General features: G+C 40.7%; 1 protein-coding gene across 2 annotated transcripts in view; it reads left to right on the top strand.

Annotated features, from left to right (window-relative positions):
- The window catches only part of IARS1 (isoleucyl-tRNA synthetase 1), a 74,382-nt gene that overhangs the window by 17,891 nt on the left and 33,169 nt on the right, over positions 1–23,322 (top strand). For both annotated transcript variants that reach the window (XM_047779279.1, XM_047779280.1), the window contains exons 7-18: positions 2,237–2,384; positions 6,116–6,203; positions 6,457–6,517; positions 10,297–10,392; positions 12,499–12,621; positions 13,101–13,192; positions 13,736–13,834; positions 16,775–16,901; positions 18,527–18,600; positions 18,980–19,174; positions 20,284–20,370; positions 21,707–21,790. In XM_047779279.1, the coding sequence (XP_047635235.1) occupies positions 2,237–2,384; positions 6,116–6,203; positions 6,457–6,517; positions 10,297–10,392; positions 12,499–12,621; positions 13,101–13,192; positions 13,736–13,834; positions 16,775–16,901; positions 18,527–18,600; positions 18,980–19,174; positions 20,284–20,370; positions 21,707–21,790 (1,274 nt within the window). The remainder of the gene's footprint in view (positions 1–2,236; positions 2,385–6,115; positions 6,204–6,456; positions 6,518–10,296; positions 10,393–12,498; positions 12,622–13,100; positions 13,193–13,735; positions 13,835–16,774; positions 16,902–18,526; positions 18,601–18,979; positions 19,175–20,283; positions 20,371–21,706; positions 21,791–23,322) is intronic.

Raw genomic sequence — 23,322 nt, 5'->3', positions numbered from 1 at the left:
TGGTGGTTTTTTATTTTTACATTTTTTTGTGTTCATTATTATACACACTAAAATTAATAATTTTCACATCTTAATACCTATTTCCTAGTTTAGTAAGACAGCAGTTTTTTGTTCTTCCATTTACTTGCTCTTTCCCACATACTTAGAACTTGAGTGTGAAGCAAATACCCAGTTAAAGTTAAAAAAAGAATCTTATCAGGAGTTCCCTTTGTGGCTCAGTGCGTTAAAAACTTGACTAGTATCCATGAGGATGAGGTTTGATCCCCGGCCTCGCTCAGTGGGTTAAGGATCTGGCATTGCTGCAAACTGCAACATGGGTCACAGATACCTAGGTCACAAGTGTGGCTTAGATCTGGTGTTGCTGTGGCCTTGGCCAGCAGCTATGGTTCCCATTCAGCTCCTAGCCTCGGAACTTTCTATTCCATGGGTGTGGCCCTAAAAAGATCAAAAAAAAAAAAAAAAAGAACCTTATCAAGCAACCTATTAGGAGTTCCCTTTGTGGCACAGTGGGTTAAGGACCCTTTGTCTTTGAGGATATGGGTTTAATCCCTGGCCTCACTCAGTGCATTAAGGATCTGGTGTCATTGCAAGCACAGGTCATAGATGCAGCTTGGATCTGCTGTGGCTGTGGCTGTGGCTGTGGCATTGCTGCAGATGTATCTCCAATTTGACCCCTGGCACGGAACTTCCATATGCTGCAGCCGTGTATATCTCCCCACTCCTTTATAGTAACCTCCATCCTCACGTCCAACATCATTGATTTTTTTGCTGGTGCTCTACTATATATAAATGGAATCATACAATTTGTTGTTTTTGTGTGTTTGGCTTCTCTTGCTCAAGATTATATTTGTGAAAGTCATCCATGTTGTATGTAGTTGTGATCGTCATTTTAATTCCTGTCTAGTATTTAGTTTATCCATACAAATGTTGATGGGCATTTGGATAATTTCCAGTTCTTGATGCTTATCAATAGTACTGTTGTGAACATTCTGGAACTTGTCTTGTGGGGAGTATATATACATATATACATACACACATTTCTGTTGGTTACGTTCCCAGGAGGGGAATTGTTGAGTCCTAAGATATACTTGTATTTAACTCTGGTGTAGAAATTGGCAAACTTTGTAAAGGACCAGATGGTAAATATTTTAGACTTTGTGGGCCAAGTAGTCTGTCAGTCCTGTCAAAACCATTCGTAACACTTGAGCTATACAAAAACAGATATGGCCAGATTTGACCCATGGACTGTGATTCACTGTCCGCCCCTGCTGCCACTCTTAACAGACTTTCCTGAAAGGGTTATACTGATTAGACACTAGACAGTTCTAATTACATTGCATCCTTGCCAACTCTTGGTATTTTCTTTTTTACTTTGGCCATTCTGTGATTGTGTATTAGTTGAAACTAAGGATTGTTTTTGTATTTGCTTCTACTTTTTGACAGAATTTCAAATTAGTGAAAAGCTGAAAAAAACTCTCATATACCCTTCATAAAAATAAAGAATAACTCTGATTTCAGAAATATTTATTATATTATACTATATATATAAATATTTATTATATTTATGGATTTCTTACAAAATAGATGATTGTAATTGTGAAACTACCATCATGTATCCCTCTTGATATACTTCACATGTTTTGTTTGTGACTCCTAAGCTATTTTTTTTTTTTTGTCTTTTCTAGGGCCACACCTGGGACATATGGAGGTTCCCAGGCTAGGGGTCTGAGCGGAGCCATAGCTGCTGGCCTACACCAGAGCCACAGCAACATGGGATCCGAGCTGCGTCTGCAACCTACACCACAGCTCACGGCAGCACTTAACCCTTAACGCATTGAGCAACGCCAGGGATTGAACCCGCAACCTCATGGTTCCTAGTCAGATTCGCTAACCACTAAGCCACAATGAGAACTCCCTAAGGTAATTTGTTAAAGCATTTTTTCCATACTCATGTCATATGGATGTTGCTGGGCCAGAAATTGAATCTGAGTTAAAGGTACAACCTATGCAGTGGCAATGCCGGATCCTTTAACCCACTGTGCAGGGCTGAGGAGTGGACACCTTCCTCCACAGTGACCCAAACTGCTGCAGTTGGTTTCTTTCTTAACCCACCATGCCACTGCAGGAACTCCAGAAAATCAATTTTTTATTCTTTAGGATCAGTTCCTTTTTCTTTCATGTCTGTTATTATGGATTTTGTAAAAGAATAATGTTTTATAATCTCATTTTATTTCAGGATGTTCAAGATCCTTCAATATTTGTAACTTTCCCTTTGGAGGAAGATGAAAATATATCTTTGGTTGCTTGGACAACAACTCCCTGGACTCTACCTAGTAACCTTGCCGTTTGCGTTAATCCAGATTTGCAGTATGTGAAGATTAAAGGTAAGTGTGAGCCTGGTTACTTTTTTTTTTTTTTCCATCTTTTTAAGGCCACACCCCTGGCATATGGAGGTTCCCAGGGTAGAAGTCTAATCAGAACTGTAGCTGCTGGCCTACACCAGAGCTATAGCAGCACAAGATCTGAGTTGCGTCTGTGATCTACACCACAGCTCACAGCAACGCCAGATCCTTAACCCACTGAGAGAGGTCAGGGATTGAACCCTCGTTCTCGTGGATGCTACTCGGGTTCGTTAACCGCTGAGCCATGAAAGGAACTCCCAGAGCCTAGTTACTTATGATTGATATAGGTAAGATAATTTTAACATATTTTGGGAAAGAATGAAAGCCTACATTTCTTTTTGGAGTAAAAATAGGTGTTTTTGAAAAAGTGTTAGACTTAATTGGAAATATATCCTCTGAGAGTTTTTTTCCCATTTCTCATTGAAAAATTAACACAATTAAAATTATACAGAGATAAAATATAATTTTCAAATTATAATAGACTTTTTACACATCATACCCCTATTATGGATGAAGAACCTGAGGTTCAAATAGGTGGGATCTCATTGTTATGAGGAATCTCCAATATGTATTTTCTCAAAACTGCCAAAAATTAATTCAGCTCTTAGTTTTCTGGAGATAGAGTCAGATTTCACAGGTTAAGGGCTTAGTCCTGGAGTTCCCCTTGTGGCGCAGTGGTTAACGAATATGAATAGGAACCATGAGGTTGCAGGTTCGGTCCCTGACCTTGCTCAGTGGGTTAAGGATCTGGCGTTGCCGTGAGCTGTGGTGTAGGTTGCAGACACAGCTCCAGTCCTGCGATGCTGTTGCTCTGGTGTAGGCCAGCGCCTCCAGCTCCGATTAGACCCCTAGCCTGGGGACCTCCATATGCCGCGGGAGCAGCCCTAGGAAAGGCAAAAAGACAAAAAGACAGACCAAAAAAAAAAAAAAAAGCTTAGTCCTATAAGACTACCACTACACCCCTACTTTAGATGTGTCACAAGTCACAGTTGTAATTTGTGCTTCTAACCTACCCATGACCTCCTCCTTTGGTCCAGAGAGCAACTCACAGAATTCAGAGAAACATCATACTTAATAGATGACTATTTATTATAAAAGGATATTGTAAAAGGTACACATGAATAGCTGGGTGAAGAAGTACATACAATGAGATCTGGAAGGGTTGCAAGCACAGGAGTTTCTGTCTCCGTAGAGATGGGGTTGGCTACCCTCATAGCTTGTGGATGCATTCATTAACCCAGAAACTCTCCAAATCCCATCCTTTTTATTGAGGCTTTGGTACATAGGCACAATTGGTTAAATCATTGGCCATTGTTGATTGAATTCAGTCTCCAACCCCTCTCTTCCCCGGAGGTGGAGTGTGAAAGTTCCAATCTTATAACACTGTGGTTGGTTCCCCATCCTTAGTTTACCTAAAGGTTTTCCCCAAAGTCACCTCATTAGCATAACAAAGACACCTTTTGGCTCCCATCACTTAGGAAATTCCAGGGATTTTGTTTTTCTTTTTATCTTTCTTTTTTTTTTTTAGGGCATGCACCATAAGGAAGTTTCCAGGCTAGGTTTCAAATTGGAGCCACAACAATGCCAGATCTGAGCCACGTCTGCGACCTATTCCGCAGCTTGCAGCAACACCGGAGTCTTAACCCACTCAGTGCAGCCAGGGATCAAACCCACATCCTTATGCATACTAGTCGGGTTCTTAACCTGCTGAGCCACAATGGGAACTCCAGAAATTCAAAGGATTTTAAGAGCTCTGCCAGAACAGGGACTAAGACTATGTCTGTGTGTATGTGTTAGAGTTTATATTAGCTTTTTTGGCCACCATGAGGCATATGGCGCTCTGCCAGAACAGGGACTAAGACTGTGTGTGTGTGTGTGTGTGTGTGTGTGTGTGTGTGTGTTAGCTTTTTTGGCCACCATGAGGCATATGGAGTTCCTAGGCTTATTAGCTTTTTTGGCCACCCTGAGGCATATGGAGTTCCTAGGCTTATTAGCTTTTTTGGCCACCATGAGGCATATGGACCTCTCCCAGAACAGGGACTAAGACTCTGTGTGTGTGTGTGTGTGTGTGTGTGTGTGTGTGTGTGTGTGTGTGTGTGTGTGTGTGTGTTTATATTAGCTCTTTTGGCCACCATGAGGCATATGGAGCTCTGCCAGAACAGGGACTAAGATCTGTGTGTGTGTGTGTGTGTGTGTGTTTATATTAGCTTTTTTGGCCACCATGAGGCATATGGAGTTCCTAGGCCAGGAATCAGATCCGAGCCACAGTTGTGACCTACACTGCAGCTGAGGCAACACCAGATCCATAACCTACTGCCCCAGGCCAGGATTAAACCTGCTTCCTGTCAATGCAGAGACACTACCGATCCCATTGAGCCACAGAGGGCACTCCTGTAGTTCTTACAATAAATTATAGTATCATAGAATGGGCACAAGAACTTGAGAACTTCGTGCCTTTCAGATATTCCCTGGTATCAAGTTAACTGTAGTCTTAGTGAGGCCCTTTCCTTGGAGATTTGTATGGAAAAGGAAGATTAGTAACTAGGTTTCAGTAGTTTATGGAGAACAGGGGAAAGCCAGGGAAAGAAAAACTCATAGCCAGGAAAAAAATTTGTCCTACAAGACAGTTAATTTGGTTCACAATAGCTTGTGCTGTCAAAGAAGAATATTGAGAAATGAATAGGAAAGGATTGGGAATCATAAAAGATATTTTTAACTGAGCCCTTAGGAGTAGCTGGGAACAAGAGTTGGTTTCTAACAATACCTGCCGGGAAAGAGCTCTCCTCCACACAGAGCCTGCCTCTGGTGTCTCCTGCTGCTTCTCTAGGGAAGTGCATTTATGTCTGTTTAAGTTGCCTGTGTCACCTATGAGTCCTGGCTATTCTGTAGTGAGCCTGATGGCCTACACCACAGATTGCAGCAACGCCAGATCCTTCACCCACTGAGTGAGGCTAGGGATCAATCCTGCATCCTCATGGAGATGGCGTTGGGTCCTTAACCTGCTGAGCCACTAAAGGAACTCTCAGAAACATTTCTAATGAGGTTACAAAAATATGTACAAGGATGTTTGTTATTCCCAGTGTTCATAGTAGTAACAATTTGACAACAATTTAAATATCTAGTATTGATATATTAAAAATAACTGTATGTCCATAAAACAGAGTACTATAATACTGTTTAAAAGAATGAGAAATATCTTTATGTGCTAATATTTGGGAAGATGTTCATGATGTATTATGTGAAAACAAATTGCAAAACTATATTGAGTTATATCCCATAATTATTGTTACGGGTTTACATAATATGTAAATATGAACACATCTGGAGGAATAGACACTGAAATAGTGTTGGTGGGGGACAGATGAGATTATAGGGAACTTTTACTTTGTGATCTTCTTGTTTTGCTAATGTTATAAATTTTAAACATTCACTTAGATTACTTTTCGTAGGAGAAAATAAAGATTAATTTACTTAAAATGGATAGATGTGCAATTAACAACAACTGATGAGTTACCTTAATAGCATTTGATGTTTTTGTCTCTTTGGTATTTAGAAAGCAAGTGTGCCTTAGCATTCTTTGTCGTGTTCCCTTGTCAGTGCAGAGCACTTTGGATTGAGGTGATACAGGAGCCCCTGGGGGGAAGAGTATGCTGATGTGCGTGATTGTCATTGACATGTAATATCATTGAAGTACACTCTTCTTGATCTCATAGATGTTGTCAGAGGAACACTACACATTTTAATGGAAGCCAGATTATCAGCCCTCTATAAGTTAGAGAGTGACTATGAGATCCTTGAAAGGTAAATATTCAAATCATTGATTTGTGTGTGTGTGTGTTTCTAGCTTTAAAAAGTGAGATACTTTATTGCCCCAAAACTATATTATTCAAGTTTAGTTTTAAGTACTAATACTGATTATATTCAGGTCACGCATTCCAACACTGATGACTTAGAAGCAAGTAAACCAGAAGGGAGTGAAGACTTGATGCGGCTACAGCCTCATTTCTTAGATGGTTTTAATTTCATTGTGAGTTTACCTTTCTCCTTTTTATAGATTTCCTGGTGCCTGTCTTAAAGGCAAGAAGTATAAGCCCCTGTTTGACTATTTTGTGAAGGTAAGATTAGAGACCATAAGGGCTCCCTACAACCTGTGTATTTGATACATAGAGTGGTATTCCTTTTGTCTTATTGTTACATTGTTTTATGATTGTGCCTGAATCCCAAGTCTGTTTTAATATTTAAAAAATTAAAATCTGTGTTGCCTCTTTGTTTCAGTAATTATAATCCTATAGGATTTTTTTTTTTTTTTGGCCACACCCACTGCATATATGGAAGTTCCTGGGCCACGGATTGAATCTGAGCTGCAACTGTAGCAATGCTGGATCCTTTAACTCACTGCAGCAGACCAGGGATGGAAGCTGCACCTCCACAGTGACCCAAGCCACTACAGTTGGTTCCTAGCCTACTGTACCACAGTGGGAACTCCCCCATAGGAATTATTAAATACTTTTCTCATATTACAGGGAGTTTCCATCGTGGCTCAATGGTTAATGAATTCAGCTAGGAACCATGAGGTTGCGGGTTCGATCCCTGGCCTCGCTCAGGGTTAAGGATCTGGCGTTGCCATGAGCTATGGTGTAGGTTGCAGGCTCGGCTTGGATCCCGAGTTGCTGTGGCTGTGGCATAGGCCAGCAGCTACAGCTCCAATTAGACCCCTAACCTAGGAACCTCCATATGCCGTGGTTGTGGCCCTGGAAAAGACAAAAAGATTAAAAAAAAAATACTTTTCTCATGTTACAAAAGGAATTACTTATATTTGACAGGATTTGTATGTGTATATTTATATTGCTTGAAGTCTACATATCACCTGGGAAAGTCATTGAGGTGTTTTTTGGTTTTTGGTTTTACCAATTTAATATAGCGCTAAGAATAAAACTGTGGGTATAAAAGTAAACAGAGTTCATTTCCAGGTACTGACCAGATGGGTGCTTTAAATCATAGGCACCATTACAGAGTTGAAGCATTTGGCAACTTCGTGTTTTAAAAGTCACACAGCTGTTTTATTTGGTTTTTCATTTTCTGGCAACAGAATCTACAGCTATAGTTGTAAATCCCACCATCACCAAGAAAAGAGCAAAGTCAACAGAAATTTCCTCTTGGTCCTTATTTATAGGTGTTGGAATAAAGTAATGAGCAGCACCTTCAGACCTGGTTTTACACGTTATATAGAAATTATATTCATTTGGGTGTGTTATTAGCCAGCAAAACCTTATATCACAGCTCAGGATGAAATATTTGCTTACTTTTCCGGTTCAGTGCAGGGGTAGAATTTGGCTAATGCAGGTGATCTCTGCCATTTGCATTCTGTCCAAAATATCACATCTGTCTCTACATTTTTGTGCACCTGAGTGTTTCTTATCTCCTAGTAGCACTGTACCTCATTCCATGTTGCTGCTGATAGACCTTCAAACACTTAACGTGGTCCAGCCCTTCCCTGTGAGCCTGTAGTCATTGGCCAGCACATTCCTTAGTGGGTATTCTTCACTTAGCACAAGGCAGTCCTCCTTCCCAACCACCTTCCCTAATGTTGATTGACACATATCTTTTGCTTCCATCAAACTGGCCCTTTCCCACCCCCACCCCTCCACCCCCTGTCTTTGTTGGGTTTTTTTGTTGTTGTTGTTTGTTTTTTTCCATACCCACAGCATGAAGGAGGTTCCAAGGGCAGGGCTGGAACAAGTACCACAGCAGCCATTCAAGCTTGTACAGTAACAACACCAGACCCTTAACCCGCTATATCACAAGGGAATTCCCCCTGCCTTTGTTTTTATTAAGTGTTCCTCCCCTTTTAAAAGAAAACCCTTCACCTTCCTTTAATGTTATACTTTTCTTGATACTCTTCAAGGCTAAACTCAGATGTCATCTGAAAAAAATAAAAAGTGTTTTATGAAATGCTTTGGTTTCTCCCTCTGAAAAATTCATAACTACATTCTTCTAACTGTATCTTAACATGTTTTATTTTATATTGTATATGTATTTGTCTTAAAACTCATACTAGAAAAAATAAAAATAATAAAAATAAAAACTTATTACAATAGATCAGTGACCTTCCTGAATTATAGATCCTATTGAGAATCTGAGGAAAGCCCAGCCCTCTCAAAAAATGTGCATGGATACAATAGGTAGGAACTTTGGTTTAAGTCAAAAGTCTGTCTAGAATATACACTCAGTTCATACTGATAGAAGTTATTAAGAGTAGCACCTATCCATTCAGTTAACTTCCTGAAATTTTCTGAAACATTTGGTGAGTTTTAGAAAGGTGCTACGAATTTTTTGACCTAGGACCAAATCATCTGATGTATATATAAAATACACACATGTTCTTAACTACTAAGTGGGAGCCATGGGAATGGGTGCTCTCTGTGAAAGGCAGCAGCATAGCCTCTGTGTGAATGCTGACCCAGCTCTGCCTTGACATGGGCAGCATCTAGAATTGGACTTTGAGAGAGAGGAATGTAGTGCAGGGTTTCTTGGTCTACAGTTAGAAACAGCAAGATACCTGTGGGTTCTGTGTTTTTATATCTGATTCTAAGGACACACGTATTCTCTCTCGATGTTTAAACTATTGAAGACATGCCTTTTAGCACCTATCATACCACACCAAAAAATATTTAGGTGATTTAGGTTATGGCAATTAAAAATGCTTGGTTATTTTTCCAGTTTATTTTTCAGTGAATACCAAACAATTAAAGAGCTGTGATATAGTTGAAAATAACACTGTGTTTGGAACCAGAAGACCTTTCAGGTCCTGCCATCATTACTGGTTGTGTGGTTTGGGCAAACCATTTTATCTTTGTTTAGAGTTTGTTCATCTGTGAAATTCAGATACAGCCAGAACATTTTTAAAACAAGGGACTGCTAGTGCCTTTTTCATAGGATTATAGAATTAAGTATGGAAATCATTTCTCTAAATACTCTTTACAAATGCAGAGAGATAAGAAAGCAAAGGGCCAGTTTGGCTGAAACAAAGGGTATGTGAAAAAAACATCACAAGGTAAAGGTGGAAAAGGTAGGTCTGTAGTCTTATGTGTGAACCCAACTCTCTTGTTGTTACAAAGAAACTGGAAACTTTTCCCCTCAGTGTTGCAGTAGGTGGAGTGCCTGTATCAGAGCCTTCTAGCTCGCCCGCATCCTGATTCTTTCAGGGTTTGCCATTACTGAATAACTTGAGCTGGACTGAAAGGAAAAGGAGCTGCAAAGCACATGCAGTGATCGAAAGTAAACCAGGAAGGGAATTGTTGAGGGAGCATGTCTTCTTTTCATGATGAATTGCATGCTGGTGCAGGGGTGAGGTAGGAAGAACACAGCTTTGTGGCTGAGAGAGTTAGACATTTTTTCTGCAAGTCTTCAGATGCTTATTTCCTATGCTTTTTGTTTTTTTTGGGTTTTTTGGTTTTTTTTTTTTTTTTTTTGGCCTCCTGGGCCAGGGATCAGATCCAAGCCACAGGATCAGATCTGAGCCACAGTTTCAACTTAAGCCACAGCTGCAACAACACCAGGTTCTTAACCCACTGTGCTAGGCCAGGGATTGAACCTGCATCTCAGTGTTCCCAGAATGCCTCCGATCCCGTTGCACCACAGCAGGAACTCCACAATACTTATTTCATTATAAGTAATATAATGGAAAAGATATAATTAATTAGCATGTTTCTTCCCAATCTGAATTATTCTAGTCTTTGTTTCCTATTTCTGAAAATGATTTTGCATGTTAAAAGGTTTTTCAGGCTTTTACCAAAAACTGTTATTAAGTTAATATTATGATATTATGATATTAAGTTAATATTATGATATGGTATTGCTTCATCCTTTAAGCCTGAAAATCTTTCTTTTCCAGTATAAAGAGAATGGTGCTTTTACTGTGCTCGTGGACAACTATGTGAAGGAGGAAGAAGGCACTGGGGTTGTGCACCAGGCCCCTTACTTTGGTGCTGTGAGTAGTATATCACTTTTGTAGATGTATTTATAAATTTATGTATTTATTAAGTAAATATCAGTGGCCACTGAGTTGTGTCCTTTGTGTGTGTGTGTTTATGTGAGAGAGATTTTTCTCACTCATGTTCATAGTGTGGAAACAACCTCTTCAGGCTCACCACCCCCAAAGATGGCTTACAAAACTTGCATCTACAAGTCGTTGTCACCCTGAGCTGATTTCTGAAAATAGTAGGCTAAATCCTGGGTGTTGCTGTGCATTTAATCTTTCTAAAAGGCATGCTTGTGTTTTCATTCATCATAATTGCAGTACATTTTGTTCTTTATGGCATGCAGTTCTGTGAGTTTCGACGAGGGCATAGAATCAGACAGTCAGCATGGCTACCAAAATTCGAAAAAGTTCCATCATAGCTGCTGTGGGTTTGGGTTCCCCCCCCCCCTTTTTTTTTTTTCTTTTTTGGGTAACATCCATTCATGTGGATATTCCTGGGCCAGGTGTCAAACCCAAGCCACAGCAGCAACCCAGGGTTTTCCTTCAGGACCAAGCTGTCACTACACTTGCTGTTAGCACACCCACATGTCACATCACACCAGGAGTTCTCTCAGTGTAGCAAGAGTTGGACACAAGCCCAGGTGGAATCCTACTGGCTTTCTAGCTTGTTTTGGAGTCAAACCTGGGTGCGGTTTCACTGTTTAGTCTAAGACAATCTATTTTATTTTTATTTTATTTTATTTTTATTTTTGTCTTTTTAGGGCTGCACCTAAGGCATGTGGAAGTTTCCAGGCAAGGGGTCGAATTGGAGATGTAGCTTCTGGCCTATACAACAGCCACAGCAACGCTAGATCTGAGCTGAGTCTGTGACCTGTACCACAGCTAAAGGCAATGCCTGATCCCCAACCCACTGAGCAACGCCAGGGATCAAACCTACATCCCCAGGATACCAGTCAGATTTGCTTCTGCTACACCATAATGGGAATTCCCCTAATACAATTAATTTTAGATTCAAGTAGCTTAGCACAGAGGAGAAGACTTTGGACTGTGGAACCAGGCTATTTGGTTTTGAATCTGATCATTGCCACTTTGCAACTAAGTTGTTTTGGTTTGGTTTGGTTTGGTTTTTGTGTGTGTGTGTGTGCCTCAGCTTTTTCATCTATAAGATGGGGATGCTTGCTGGTTTGTCTGAGAGGAACACATGGTGAAAACCCGGTACACCTATCTTCCTCACAGGATCATTAAAAAGATTAATGTAATGGAGTCTGGTGTTCAGAGCACTGTCTGACATTGCGCTTTATAAGTCTTTGCTCAGATTATTGTTAACATTTCTCAAAATGTATTCCTGAAGCATCATGGTGTATGCTATGCTGCATGAGGCCAAAGTTACTTATTTGTAGTGAATACTTAGGATTTGGATTATTGTGCCATTCTTTATTTTTTTTCAGGGCTGCACACTCAGCATTATGGAAGTTTCCGGGATAGGGGTCAAATTGGAGGTACAGCTGCTGGCCACAGCCACACCAGATCCGAGCCGTGTCTGCAACCTACACCACAGCTCACGGCAATACCAGATCTTTAACCCACTGAGCGAGGCCAGGGATCAAACGAGCATACTCATGGATACTAGTCACTCATTTCCCCTGCGCCACAGTGGGAACTCCCAAGATCAGTGTGCCATTCTTTCAGGTACTCCTTGGAAGATGCAAATCCAGATGCACATCAAGCATCATGCAATACTAGATAGTTCATACTGTACATCTGTGTGTGCTTCTGCTTTGTGCATATATGTATGTGTATACATGCCGCTGTTATAAATCAAATTTGATTTTGTTCTTACACATTTACATGTTTCATCTTCTCATTTAGTGAATACTCTGATCTGTGAAGTAATAACTGGGAAGACTGAGCTTGATTACTACAAGGCTCTGAGAGTGAATGATCCTTGAATTAACTTCAGTTGAGAGAATAATGAAAGTTAATTGCATTTATGTATCAGAATACTGATGAGAAATTCTCCTGTAAATCTATCACCTCGTATGCTTCTCTCTTGCTATGCCCGCACTCCTCTGTCTTATTCTTCCCTCCTCCCACCTTCTTTCTCCCTTTCCCCAGGATGACTATCGGGTCTGTGTGGACTTTAACATCATTCAGAAAGACTCTCCCCCTGTGTGCCCTGTGGATGCTTCAGGCTGTTTCACGGAAGAAGTGACGGATTTTGCAGGACAGTATGTGAAGGTTTGTATTTCTGTGGCTTCATCATACTGTTTTTCTGATGTCAGTTTCATCATACTTCTTTCATTAATCAGTTTTTTGTTAAATAGCTTCTATATTTTTTTTTTTTCCCCAGGAAGTTGGTTTGGTTTTGTTTCAGAACATATTATCAGCTGTATTCCAAGGGTCTAATATCTTCCAAGAAAGCATGCTATAATTTCAAGAGCAGGAACCAGAAAAAAATGGGCTCTGATAATGACTCAGGAAGCAGTTTCTGACCTTGGGTTAATCAGTGTTGATTGAAAACTTAAACGGCAGGGAACTTTAAAAAAAACTTAACGTTCTACGTGGCTAAAATGTGGACCAAGTAATACATTTGTTGTATTTGCCTTTTATTCATAGTAAAGCTATCAAAATAACAGATTTTAGTAGGATATTTAATTTTATTGTATTACTGAATATTGTAGGATATTTTAATGGCAGATTTTAATTTTTTATTATAGGATGCTGACAAAAATATCATCAGGACCCTAAAGGAACAAGGTCGACTTCTTGTTGCCAGCACCTTCACCCACAGCTACCCTTTCTGCTGGAGGTGAGATGAAATGAAGCTAGAGTTTGAATGTGTGGATACTCTTGATAAGTGTGCCCATTCCATCCATTTGTGGTTCCAGTCTCATGTGTATCCCTTAGAATTAGTGTTATTCTCATTTTAAGGAGGATTTTTTTGAATTCATATGTAGTTATTTCTTTCCTCAAGTATCATGTAAGAAATAGAGACATACACAAATATGTTTTGTGTTAGGATTACAATTCTCTGGCATGAGATATATCTCTCAAATTTTCTAATGGAATTTAGGGAGAAATATAACGTGATGCAAGTTTTTAATTAGATAACTATCACACAGGCAGAACTCCATTTTCTTTCTTATCTTGTTATGTTAGCTTTCCCTTCTTGGTATTGTGGAGGGACATGATCATCACTAAGGATACTGATACTAGTATTTGCAATAAAATTGAATATCAGCAGAAGGCCTAGCAGGTGGTAGGGATGTCAGTGAAAAACTAAAGGGCATTCTTGCTCTGGGCCCCTGCATACCTCAGTCTGAACAGCCTGGTTCTACATTTGTTTCCCCAGGTCAGACACTCCCCTCATTTACAAAGCAGTGCCTAGCTGGTTCGTTCGGGTGGAGCACATGGTGGAACAGCTGCTGGGGAACAATGACCTGTGCTACTGGTGAGCAGGGAGACGTGTGTCTTCATAATGTCCTTTGTCATTTGGTTATCATTGAGTTACACTTCCCTCAGGTTATAATAATTTTAAAAGCAATATACAATTTTTTATATTGTAATAATAGCTATTTTTACTATATTTATTCAGGAATAAATAGAACACAAAAATAAAAAATACAAATAATGGAACACAAAGTAATTTAAAGAATATCATGTAGCAAAAGTAGCATCCTTTTATGACGAAACTTACAGGGGAACATTTTTTAACCCTTTGGAAATGAGAAACTGCCATTTATTTGATTTTAAAAGAATGAGGCGTTCCCGCCGTGGCTCAGTGCTTAACGAGTCTTACTAAGAACCGTGAGGTTTCAGGTTCGATCCCTGGCCTCAATCAGTGGGTTAAGGATCTGGCATTGCTGTGAGCTGTTATGTAGGTCGCAGATGCAGCTCTGATCCCACGTTGCTGTGGCTGTGGTGTAGGCTGACAGCTATAGCTCCTATTCGACCCCTAGCCTCAAACTACTGTATGCCATGAGTGCAGCCCTAAAAAAAAATTAAAATTAAAATTAAAATTAAAAAATGGAATGACTTTGGAAAAATGCCTAGTTGTTCTCTCAGAGTCCATTAGGCTTAAATAACTGTCATTTTAAGGATAAACATTTATTTTTGGATGTATGTACAGAAGCCATTGACATTTACTATTTTGGACACTTGTTGGACTCCTAAAACACCATAATGTCTTGTGCACACTGACTTCATGGGTAAGCACTTCAGCTTCAGAAGCCTTGCTCCCCTCAGCTAATATCTAAACTTTAGAAAGGTGTTAGAGTACTCCCCCCTTCTTCCATGGGGGTTCTGTTTCAAGACCCCCAGCGGATACCTGAAACCAAAAGTAGTACCAAACCCTACGCTGTATGTGCAGTGTTCTTCATGTACTTACATACCTACGATAAAGTTTAATTCATAAATATTCAGTAATAGAATATCCGAATTTCTGACATCACTGCTTTTGCACTTTGGGGCCACTATTGTGTAAAATAAAGAGTTGTTTGAACACGGGAGCTGAGATAACCAGCAATGGGAGCAATGGGGTGTGACTGCCAAGGTGGCTACTAGGTGGCTAACGGGCAGGTAGTACACACAGCCTGGATACTCCTGACCAAGGGATAGTTCAGTCCCCAAGCAGGGTGGAGTGCAAGGGCACAACTCCTCATGCTGCCTAGGACTGTGTGCAACTTAAAACCTAAGACCTTTTTTTTGCTTTTTGGGGTTGCACTCATGGCATATGGAGGTTCCCAGGCTGGGGTCAAATTGGAGCTGGAGCTGCCAGCCTACACCACAGCCACAGCAGCATAGGATCAGAGCTGCGTCTGCGACCTATGCCACACATCTCACGGCAACACCAGATCCTTAACCCACTGAACAAGGCCAGGGATCAAACCCACAACCTCATGGTTCCTTGTCAGATTCATTTCTGCTGAGCCATGATGGCAACTCCAAAACTTAAGAATTTTTTATTCCTGAAGTTTTCCTTTTAAGCTATTTGGACCACAGTTGACTGTGGGTAACTGAAACCACGTTAAGTGAAACTGCAGATAAGGGGGACTACTATACTTCAACCTATAGATGCAAATATGATATAAGACTATGTTTTCCAGAAGAATGTTTTTCACTGAAAGTTTTGAGGGCAATCGCTCTTTCTTAATTCCCCCAAGAATCCAACTTGACTTTAAAAATGCATTTGATTTTGGAAGAATGGGGAAATCTCAAGGCAATAAAAGGAAACTATAGCTTTCTTTATTTCTTAGCAAAGTGACTCTGATTTCTTAAAAAGCAACTTTTTGACTTTTATACCTAAGAAGCTCTTTAGTTTCCTAGTGGAGTGCTACATATGGAATATTAGTATGGTGTCATCGTTGGACGGGGTGGAAATGTGCTGAGAGAGGGAGGTCCAGGCCTCTAAGTTGACTCAGGATGGTAACTGCAGCACCTGAGAAGACAGGATGTTTGGGAGCCTAGAAGTGCCCTAATTCTGCTTTGGGCTTGGGAATGTTTCTTATAAAGCTCAACTTTAAAGGATAAGGAGTCATTGACTAGCCAGAGACAGTAGGAGCCTTGGGAAAGGAGGGTGGTAGAGGATATTATCAAGGTGGAGGGAAAGGCAGTGAGGTGAGAAGCTGCATTCTAAGGAACTTGCCTTACGGCTAGCAGGGGGACTACAGGTGAGCCTGGGAGAGGCAGCTACCCACCCACTACATATAGCCCACCTGTTTTTCGTACTCTTACTTTGTTTTTGTTTTTTGTTTGTTTGTTTGTTTTGTTTTTTTAGGGCCACACCCTAGGTTCCCTGGCTAGGGGTCTAATCAGCTGTAGCTACTGGCCTATGCCACAGCCACAGCAATTTAGGATCCGAGCTGCATCTGTTGACCTACACCACAGGTCACAGCAATGCTGGATCCTTAACTCACTGAGTGAGGCCAGGAATTGAACCTGTGTCCTCATGAATACCAGTCAAATTCGTTTCCACTGAGCCACGACAGGAACTCCTCAGACTCTTAACTTTGTAGATGATCAAGAGGCCTTGCTAATGAGTTTGAGTAAAAGCATCATTGTGTGTATGATCTAAAGACTAGATCTGAGTAGGAATTGGCTGGCTGTGATAATGGGATTGCTTAAGGGACTGGGGCAGTCCTCCAGGTGGAGAGCGGGACAGGAAAGCTTGTGTACAGTGGGGTTTCGTAACACAAAGCATCTTCCCTGGGATGAATTCACAGCAGCAGCAGCCACTATGGGTCTGCTGTCCTGTCCGTGCAGAAAACATCCTCCTAGGAGTGAGCTCAGTGCTGGGAGAGCATTAGGTTCACAAAGCTTTATACGAAGGGTCTAGTTTACAAGTTTACTCACTGATGTTCCTATGTGATTGGTTATTATCTATTTATTGCAGGGTCCCAGAGTTTGTGCGTGAAAAGCGATTTGGAAATTGGCTGAAAGATGCACGTGACTGGGCAATTTCCAGAAACAGATACTGGGGCACTCCTATCCCACTGTGGGTCAGTGATGACTTCGAGGAGGTGAGGCAGGGCAGTGTTTCCTTTCGTTGCTCTCTATTGAAGTACTTCATTCATGCATCTCTCAATGTGGTGTAAAAGAGTATTTATTTCTTTTTTTATTTGCCCCTTTCTTTTTTCATCAATTATTTTTTCTCTTTATTCCTTCCTAGAATCATGACAAATAAGAGTATGTTTTCAGGGTTTTAATTTGTTTTTACTTTACTTTTATTTTAAATATAAGTATTTTCCCTCTGTGTAAAAGTGAAGGGTACAGTTTGTATTTTTCTCAGGGAAATCCTCACATTGTTTTTTTTTTTTGTGTTACTCAGATCTCTTTTTCTCCTTGTGAGTTTTTCATGGACAGAGCAGAGACTCCACACCCTGCACTAAGTCACAGCATATTAAACTGACCTTGGAGTAATTGAAAAGGACAATTTAAGGAGTTCCTGCTGTGGCACAGTGGGATCGGTGGCATCTTGGGAGCCCTGGGATGCAGATTTGATTCCCCAGCCCAGCACAGTGGGTTAAGGATCCAGCCGCAGCTATAGCTCGTATCTGATCCCTGGCCCGGGAACTCCGTATACCATGGGGTGGCCACGAAGTAGGGGAGCACTTAAAAGAAATTAGCAAAGCATTGCAAACCTTTATAAAATCAAGTGTTTCTTCGTGTATCTCTTTATAAGTACATACAGACGTACAGGAAGTGCATATATATGTGTGTCTCTATATAAATATGTACATGCATATAGAAGGTATTCCCTTCTATCCAGGGCTGAGAGTGATAGAACAGTCATGAGTAGTAGCAGCCCTGGGACCTCAGTAAATCTCCAACAGGGACCTAAAAGGCAACAGTGAAGGCTGAATTGGAGGACTTTTCAGCACTGAGCAGGAAGGGTAGAGAAAGAGGATGTAGGTGTTCATTATGTAGCAGATGACCTCTCGGTGCGAACATGCAGCTGTTTCTGCTGGTATGGCCCAGCTGCTTAGCCTCTGTCGATGTCTCCCCCTGTCCTGAGTGTCCCTGCTGGACCCTTTCCCAGCCTCCTTACATGAGCATAATCCTACTATCTTGCAGTCTGATCATTTCGTCCAGTCCATGCACACTACATCAGTTCTAGTTTTGGCTTGGAAAGATTTCAGATTAAAGAGACAAATTCAAATGCCAGGAAGAAACTAAGATACCTTAGAGCAATAGTCTAGGCAGTTTCACTTAAGCTGGTTATTTTTGTCAGAGATTTGGGCATCATAAGCCTTCAAGAAATGGTGGGATTAAACTCTCTGCATGTAGGAGTCCCCTCTGATATGGGGGAGGCAGCAAAGAAGTGAGCCCTGCTCTACTTGTTTATACAAGGACTTAGGGCACAATAGGTTAAAGATCCAGTATATCCACAGCTATGGTATAGGTGGCAGTTGCGACACAGGTTTAATTGCTAGCCTAGGAACTTCCACGTGCCATGGGAGCGGCAAAAAATAAACAAGACTGTAGGTCATGAACGGCTGAGGGTGAGCCACATTGATGGCAAATGTCTTGAAGATCAAAGGTTTCTCAAACTAAATGTGAATTAACATTATGTAAAGTAATATAAAGTAACTCTGTGTGACCCTTGGCTCTGAGGCACTCTGGCTTTTTAACTTTGTTTTGACAGGTAGTGTGCATTGGGTCAGTGGCAGAACTTGAAGAACTATCAGGAGCAAAGGTCTCAGATCTCCACAGAGAGAGGTCAGTTTCTGAATGTTTGGTTCACTTCAGTTCTATTCTGAGAGTATCGGGCTAGGTCCTAGCCAGTTTGAACATGGCCTCTATAGCAGATCACAGAGCCACATGTAGAAATCAAACACTAGTTTGCTCGATTACTTTGTTGTTGATGATTCTGAGGAAAGGTGGCCTCTGTCCTTGAGTTAAGTGTCAGGAGACTTTGGCATATAACCTTTCAGATTGATCACTCATAGTGCTCTCTGAAAACCTGTGATAACTGTCAGTATTTCTGTTTGCAGATGCATATGAAAGCTGTGAGGGCATTGTGTTTCCTCTTGGCAATTAAACTGTAAGTTATGTTTTGCTTAAAGTTAATAGAAATGGCTACTTCTTTGTTTATTAGCATTGACCATCTGACCATTCCTTCACGCTGTGGGAAAGGATTGTTGCGTCGCATTTCTGAAGTGTTTGACTGTTGGTTCGAGAGTGGCAGCATGCCCTATGCTCAGATTCATTATCCATTTGAAAACAAGAGGGAGTTTGAGGATTCATTTCCTGCAGACTTCATTGCTGAAGGCATTGACCAAACCAGAGGATGGTATGTTCCTTGTTCTTTTAAAATGTTTTATTGATTTGATTTGATGTGATTTGATTTAGCAGGTTAACTGAGCACCTAGCACTTGAAGTGCTGGGGAGATTATGTTAAGCAAGACAGGCTTTGCTCCTGCCCTCTGTCTCTCACCACCAAACATCCCATAAAAGTATCTTTTCAGTAAGAATCTCTCAGAACTCTAGGGCTGTAGCTTCAAATTACAGTTTGAATTATTTGACATTTTGGAATACAGAGATTTGTTATATTAGAAGATTAGGTGATACAAAACAGTGTTTACTTTTGTTTACTTTAAAACAATGTCCTCTATTCAAGTCATTTACTCGAATGTTTAGTGAGTATTTACATACAAGATGATGTGTTGGGTGCTACAAATTTGAGGGAGCATTGAAAATATACTCAAATGTTAAGGCTAGCTTTATAAAATTAATATTCTTAAAAAATCCAGATGGGTGTGTGGGGGGGAGCATAGGGAGCATTTTGGCATTGATCTCATCAGGCGCCTTATCTAAAACAGTACCCTCATTTTCTTAATTAGAAAAAGATGAGTTATCTTCACTTCATGGATGAGCTTGGCTGACCCAGGTTCTGATTATACTTTCCATTAGTAATGTTTCTGCAGGAGTGTTTAAGGAATATTGGTGTCATCAGACGGTCCCATATAACCTCATATTAAAGGCAGTACGCCTCTCTGGATTTTCAGCCTGGCATTTCTGGGAGGTCTCAGAGGCCGTCCTGGCGCCACCCTGCTCTGCCTTGGGGCTGTCCAGTAGCTCCCCTGAGGAAGGTGATAATACTGTTCCCAGCAGGGAGTCACTACCTCACTCCAGGGCTTTATTTGCTTTAAATAAAGCGCGTTTTATTTTTTTCTAGTGAGAAGCTCTAGTATGATTGCTTTGCAGTAGGTCCAGAGCCTAATTTTTCAGCACTTTCCAGATCATTCTAATGTGTCACCGTTGCTTTAAGCGATTATCAAGAAGTGCAACTTACCTAAAATAGAAATTCAGTCCAATAAGTAAACACAGTTTTCTTTCCTTTGCTTGAATTCCTTTTCTTATTTTATTGAACTCTTTCTCTGTGGATTCTTTTTGCCCCAGGTTTTACACCCTGTTGGTGCTGGCCACAGCTCTCTTTGGACGGCCACCATTCAAAAATGTGATTGTGAACGGACTTGTCCTGGCAAGGCAGGTGACTTCTTTGTGTAATGATGAGTTCTAGTTCCTGATCTTAATTCTTGAGGCATGTTCTGGTGGGATCTAACCATTTTTTGGTGAATATAGGAATTTAGGAATGCCCCAGCTCTGTTCCTACTCTTTTTCTTCCCTCTGCTTTTATACTTCTTCCTGCTCTCCTTTTCATCTAATACCTCTCTTGTGCCCTTCTCTAGCAACTCCCACGGTATTCCTAGCAATGAAATAACGTTTGTTATTTAGAAACACACAAACTTCTTTTGCTTATAGCTCTCATTTAATCTGTACACTAGTCCTTAATGCAGATTTTTGTTACCTTTTCTTTAATATATGAGGAATCTATTGGTTCTAAAGACATTATAGGGGAGTCCTTTTTTCCTTTGGTGTCTATTGCCTCTAGTCACTAAAAGTAAAAAACAAAAAAAAAAACCAAAAAAAAGGAAATAAAATCTTTATGCATCCGTACCTTGCTTCATGTGCCATTCAAGTCATGGGATGACACCTAACTTTGTGCCAGATCATGTCTTAAGCATTTACACGTCTTCACTCATTTATCCCCAGAACTATTTGATATTGGTCCTTTAATTGTCCATTTTGACATTTGAGGAATTTGAGATGCAGAAAAATTAAGGTCACATATCAAATGAGTGATAAATTCAAGTTCTGTACCCAGATGGTCTGGCTCTATGGTCTGCTTTATTTTTTATTTTTTTAATTGAAAATCTTATATCATTGTGTGGTAAAAAAAAAAAAAAAATTTCTTTTTAGGCCTGCTCATGTGGCATAACTCAGCTCAGATCCCACGTTGCTGTGGCTGTGGTGTAGGCCGACAGCTGTAGCTCCGATTCGACCCCTAGCCTGGGAACCTCCATGTGCCGCAGGTGCAGCCCTAAAAAGACAAAAAAAAAAAACCCAAAAAACGTAGTTACTGTTCATAGCTGAGCAGTGTTCCATGGTGACCCACCATTTGACCTTTCACCTGCTAAAAGATATTGGGTTGTTTCCATTGTTTTCTCTCTGTGAATAAAGCTGTGAATTTTCATTATAGGGTTTGTGTGAATATAAGTTTTCATTTCACTGGGCTAAATGCCAAGGCTGTGTTTTTAACTATTACACTCTGGTATCTTCCTGAAACTTATCCATTTTCTCACTACAGTATTCAAAAAGACGCTTAAACAGATATTAACAAAACAGTTATTGTTGTGCCTTAATAGTAGCTTGTGTCCCATTTGCACTTACATATTCCAATTTGTAGATAATCTGTGACCATATATAAAGGTAAACTGTGATGTTGATTTATTTAATTGGATTCTCTCTATTGTTTTTTAAGTGATGGCCAAAAAATGAGCAAACGAAAAAAGAATTATCCAGATCCACTTTCAATCATCCATAAATATGGTGCTGATGCCCTCAGGTACAAACCAGTGCTATGTGTGTATTTGTCATTTCCTATGTCAACATCTAACGTTCTTTTGATCATGTTTTCATTCCGTACATTTGGTTTATAATTAGCTTATTTATTTATTTATTTTTTGTCTTTTCTAGGGTTGCACCCATGACACATGGAGGTTCCCAGGCTAGGGGTCTTATCGGCGCCTACACCACAGCCACAGCAACGCCAGATCCGAGCTGTGTCTGCCACCTACACCACAGCTCATGGCAATGCTGGATCCTTAACCCACTGAGCAAGGCCAGGGATCAAACCCACAGCCTCATGGTTTCTAATCAGATTTGTTAACCACTGAGCCACAACAGGAAATCCTATAATTAGCTTTTTTAAAATGCACCTCTCTTACGTGGAGAATCACACTGGTATAATGTTGATGTTAAACTCCCCTGGTGGTTTTCTAAATAATAAAGACATTTCTATATGTAGAGGTCTTTTGGAAGATGGGGATCTTTGTTGGGTTTTAGTGAGTAGCACAGGTACTTCCTAGTTGCTGGTGCCTCTGCCTCACTCCCGCTCTCTCTCTCTAGGTTTCCTGTCTTATTGGTGTTAGATTCTCTCTTTCTCTTTTTTTTTTTTTTTTTTGGTCTTTTTGCCTTTTTGGCTTTTTTGGGGCTGCTCCCGTGGCAGATGGAGGTTCCCAGGCTAGGGGTCCAATCAGAGTTGCAGCTGCCAAGCCTATGCCAGAGCCACAGCCATGTGGGATCCAAGCTGCATCTGCAACCTACACCACAGCTCATGGCAATGCCAGATCCTTAACCCTCTGAGCAAGGCCAGGCATTGAATCCACAACCTCATGGTTCTTAGTTGGATTCGTTAACCACTGAGCCACGATGGGAATTCCGTGTTAGATTCTCTTATATCATTTGCTTCAGTTTTGCACTTACTTCTCAAATAGCCACGTAAAATATATTTATGCTACAGCAAATAAAAATTAATACTGAAAAGTGTTTAGAAAATGTGAGCCACTGTTTGAAATATTCATAGTCATGAACACTGAGTGCTTAGGTTAAAAGGAGCCACAGAGATCTTGTTTAGCACCCTCCTGGTATGAACACAGAGACCCACACCCAGGGACTGTGGCCAAGAACTGTGAACAGTCACCATGTCACCTAGGAACAGTTAGTGGGGTGTTCCGCAACTCCCGGTTGTCTGTTAGACTCACCTTGGGATACGTGACAACTTGGGCCTGATAATTCTTTGTATTGAGAGCTGTCCTATAGAATGTTTAGCAACAACCCTGGCCTCTGTTCCCTGAGGCCCCTGTGATGTTCCTTGTCAATCCCTGATGATTCCTTGTGAATTCCATAGTGTCCTGGAAGGAGGGCCTGGGTACTTCTTCCTGGGGCTGCCATACTAAGACCAGTGCATGGCATGCTTCTAGGTTGGTCTGGTGCCATATTTTGATGTGGAATTACAATTGATAGGTTTCTTACACAAAGCAAGAGCTTTGTCAGTTTTAAATTGACTATTAGAAAAAAATTTTCATTTCCTCCCTT

The sequence above is a fragment of the Phacochoerus africanus genome, chromosome 5 (assembly GCF_016906955.1).
Source record: "Phacochoerus africanus isolate WHEZ1 chromosome 5, ROS_Pafr_v1, whole genome shotgun sequence".
NCBI lineage: Eukaryota > Metazoa > Chordata > Mammalia > Artiodactyla > Suidae > Phacochoerus > Phacochoerus africanus.
This window is presented reverse-complemented; position numbering and strand designations above follow the sequence as displayed.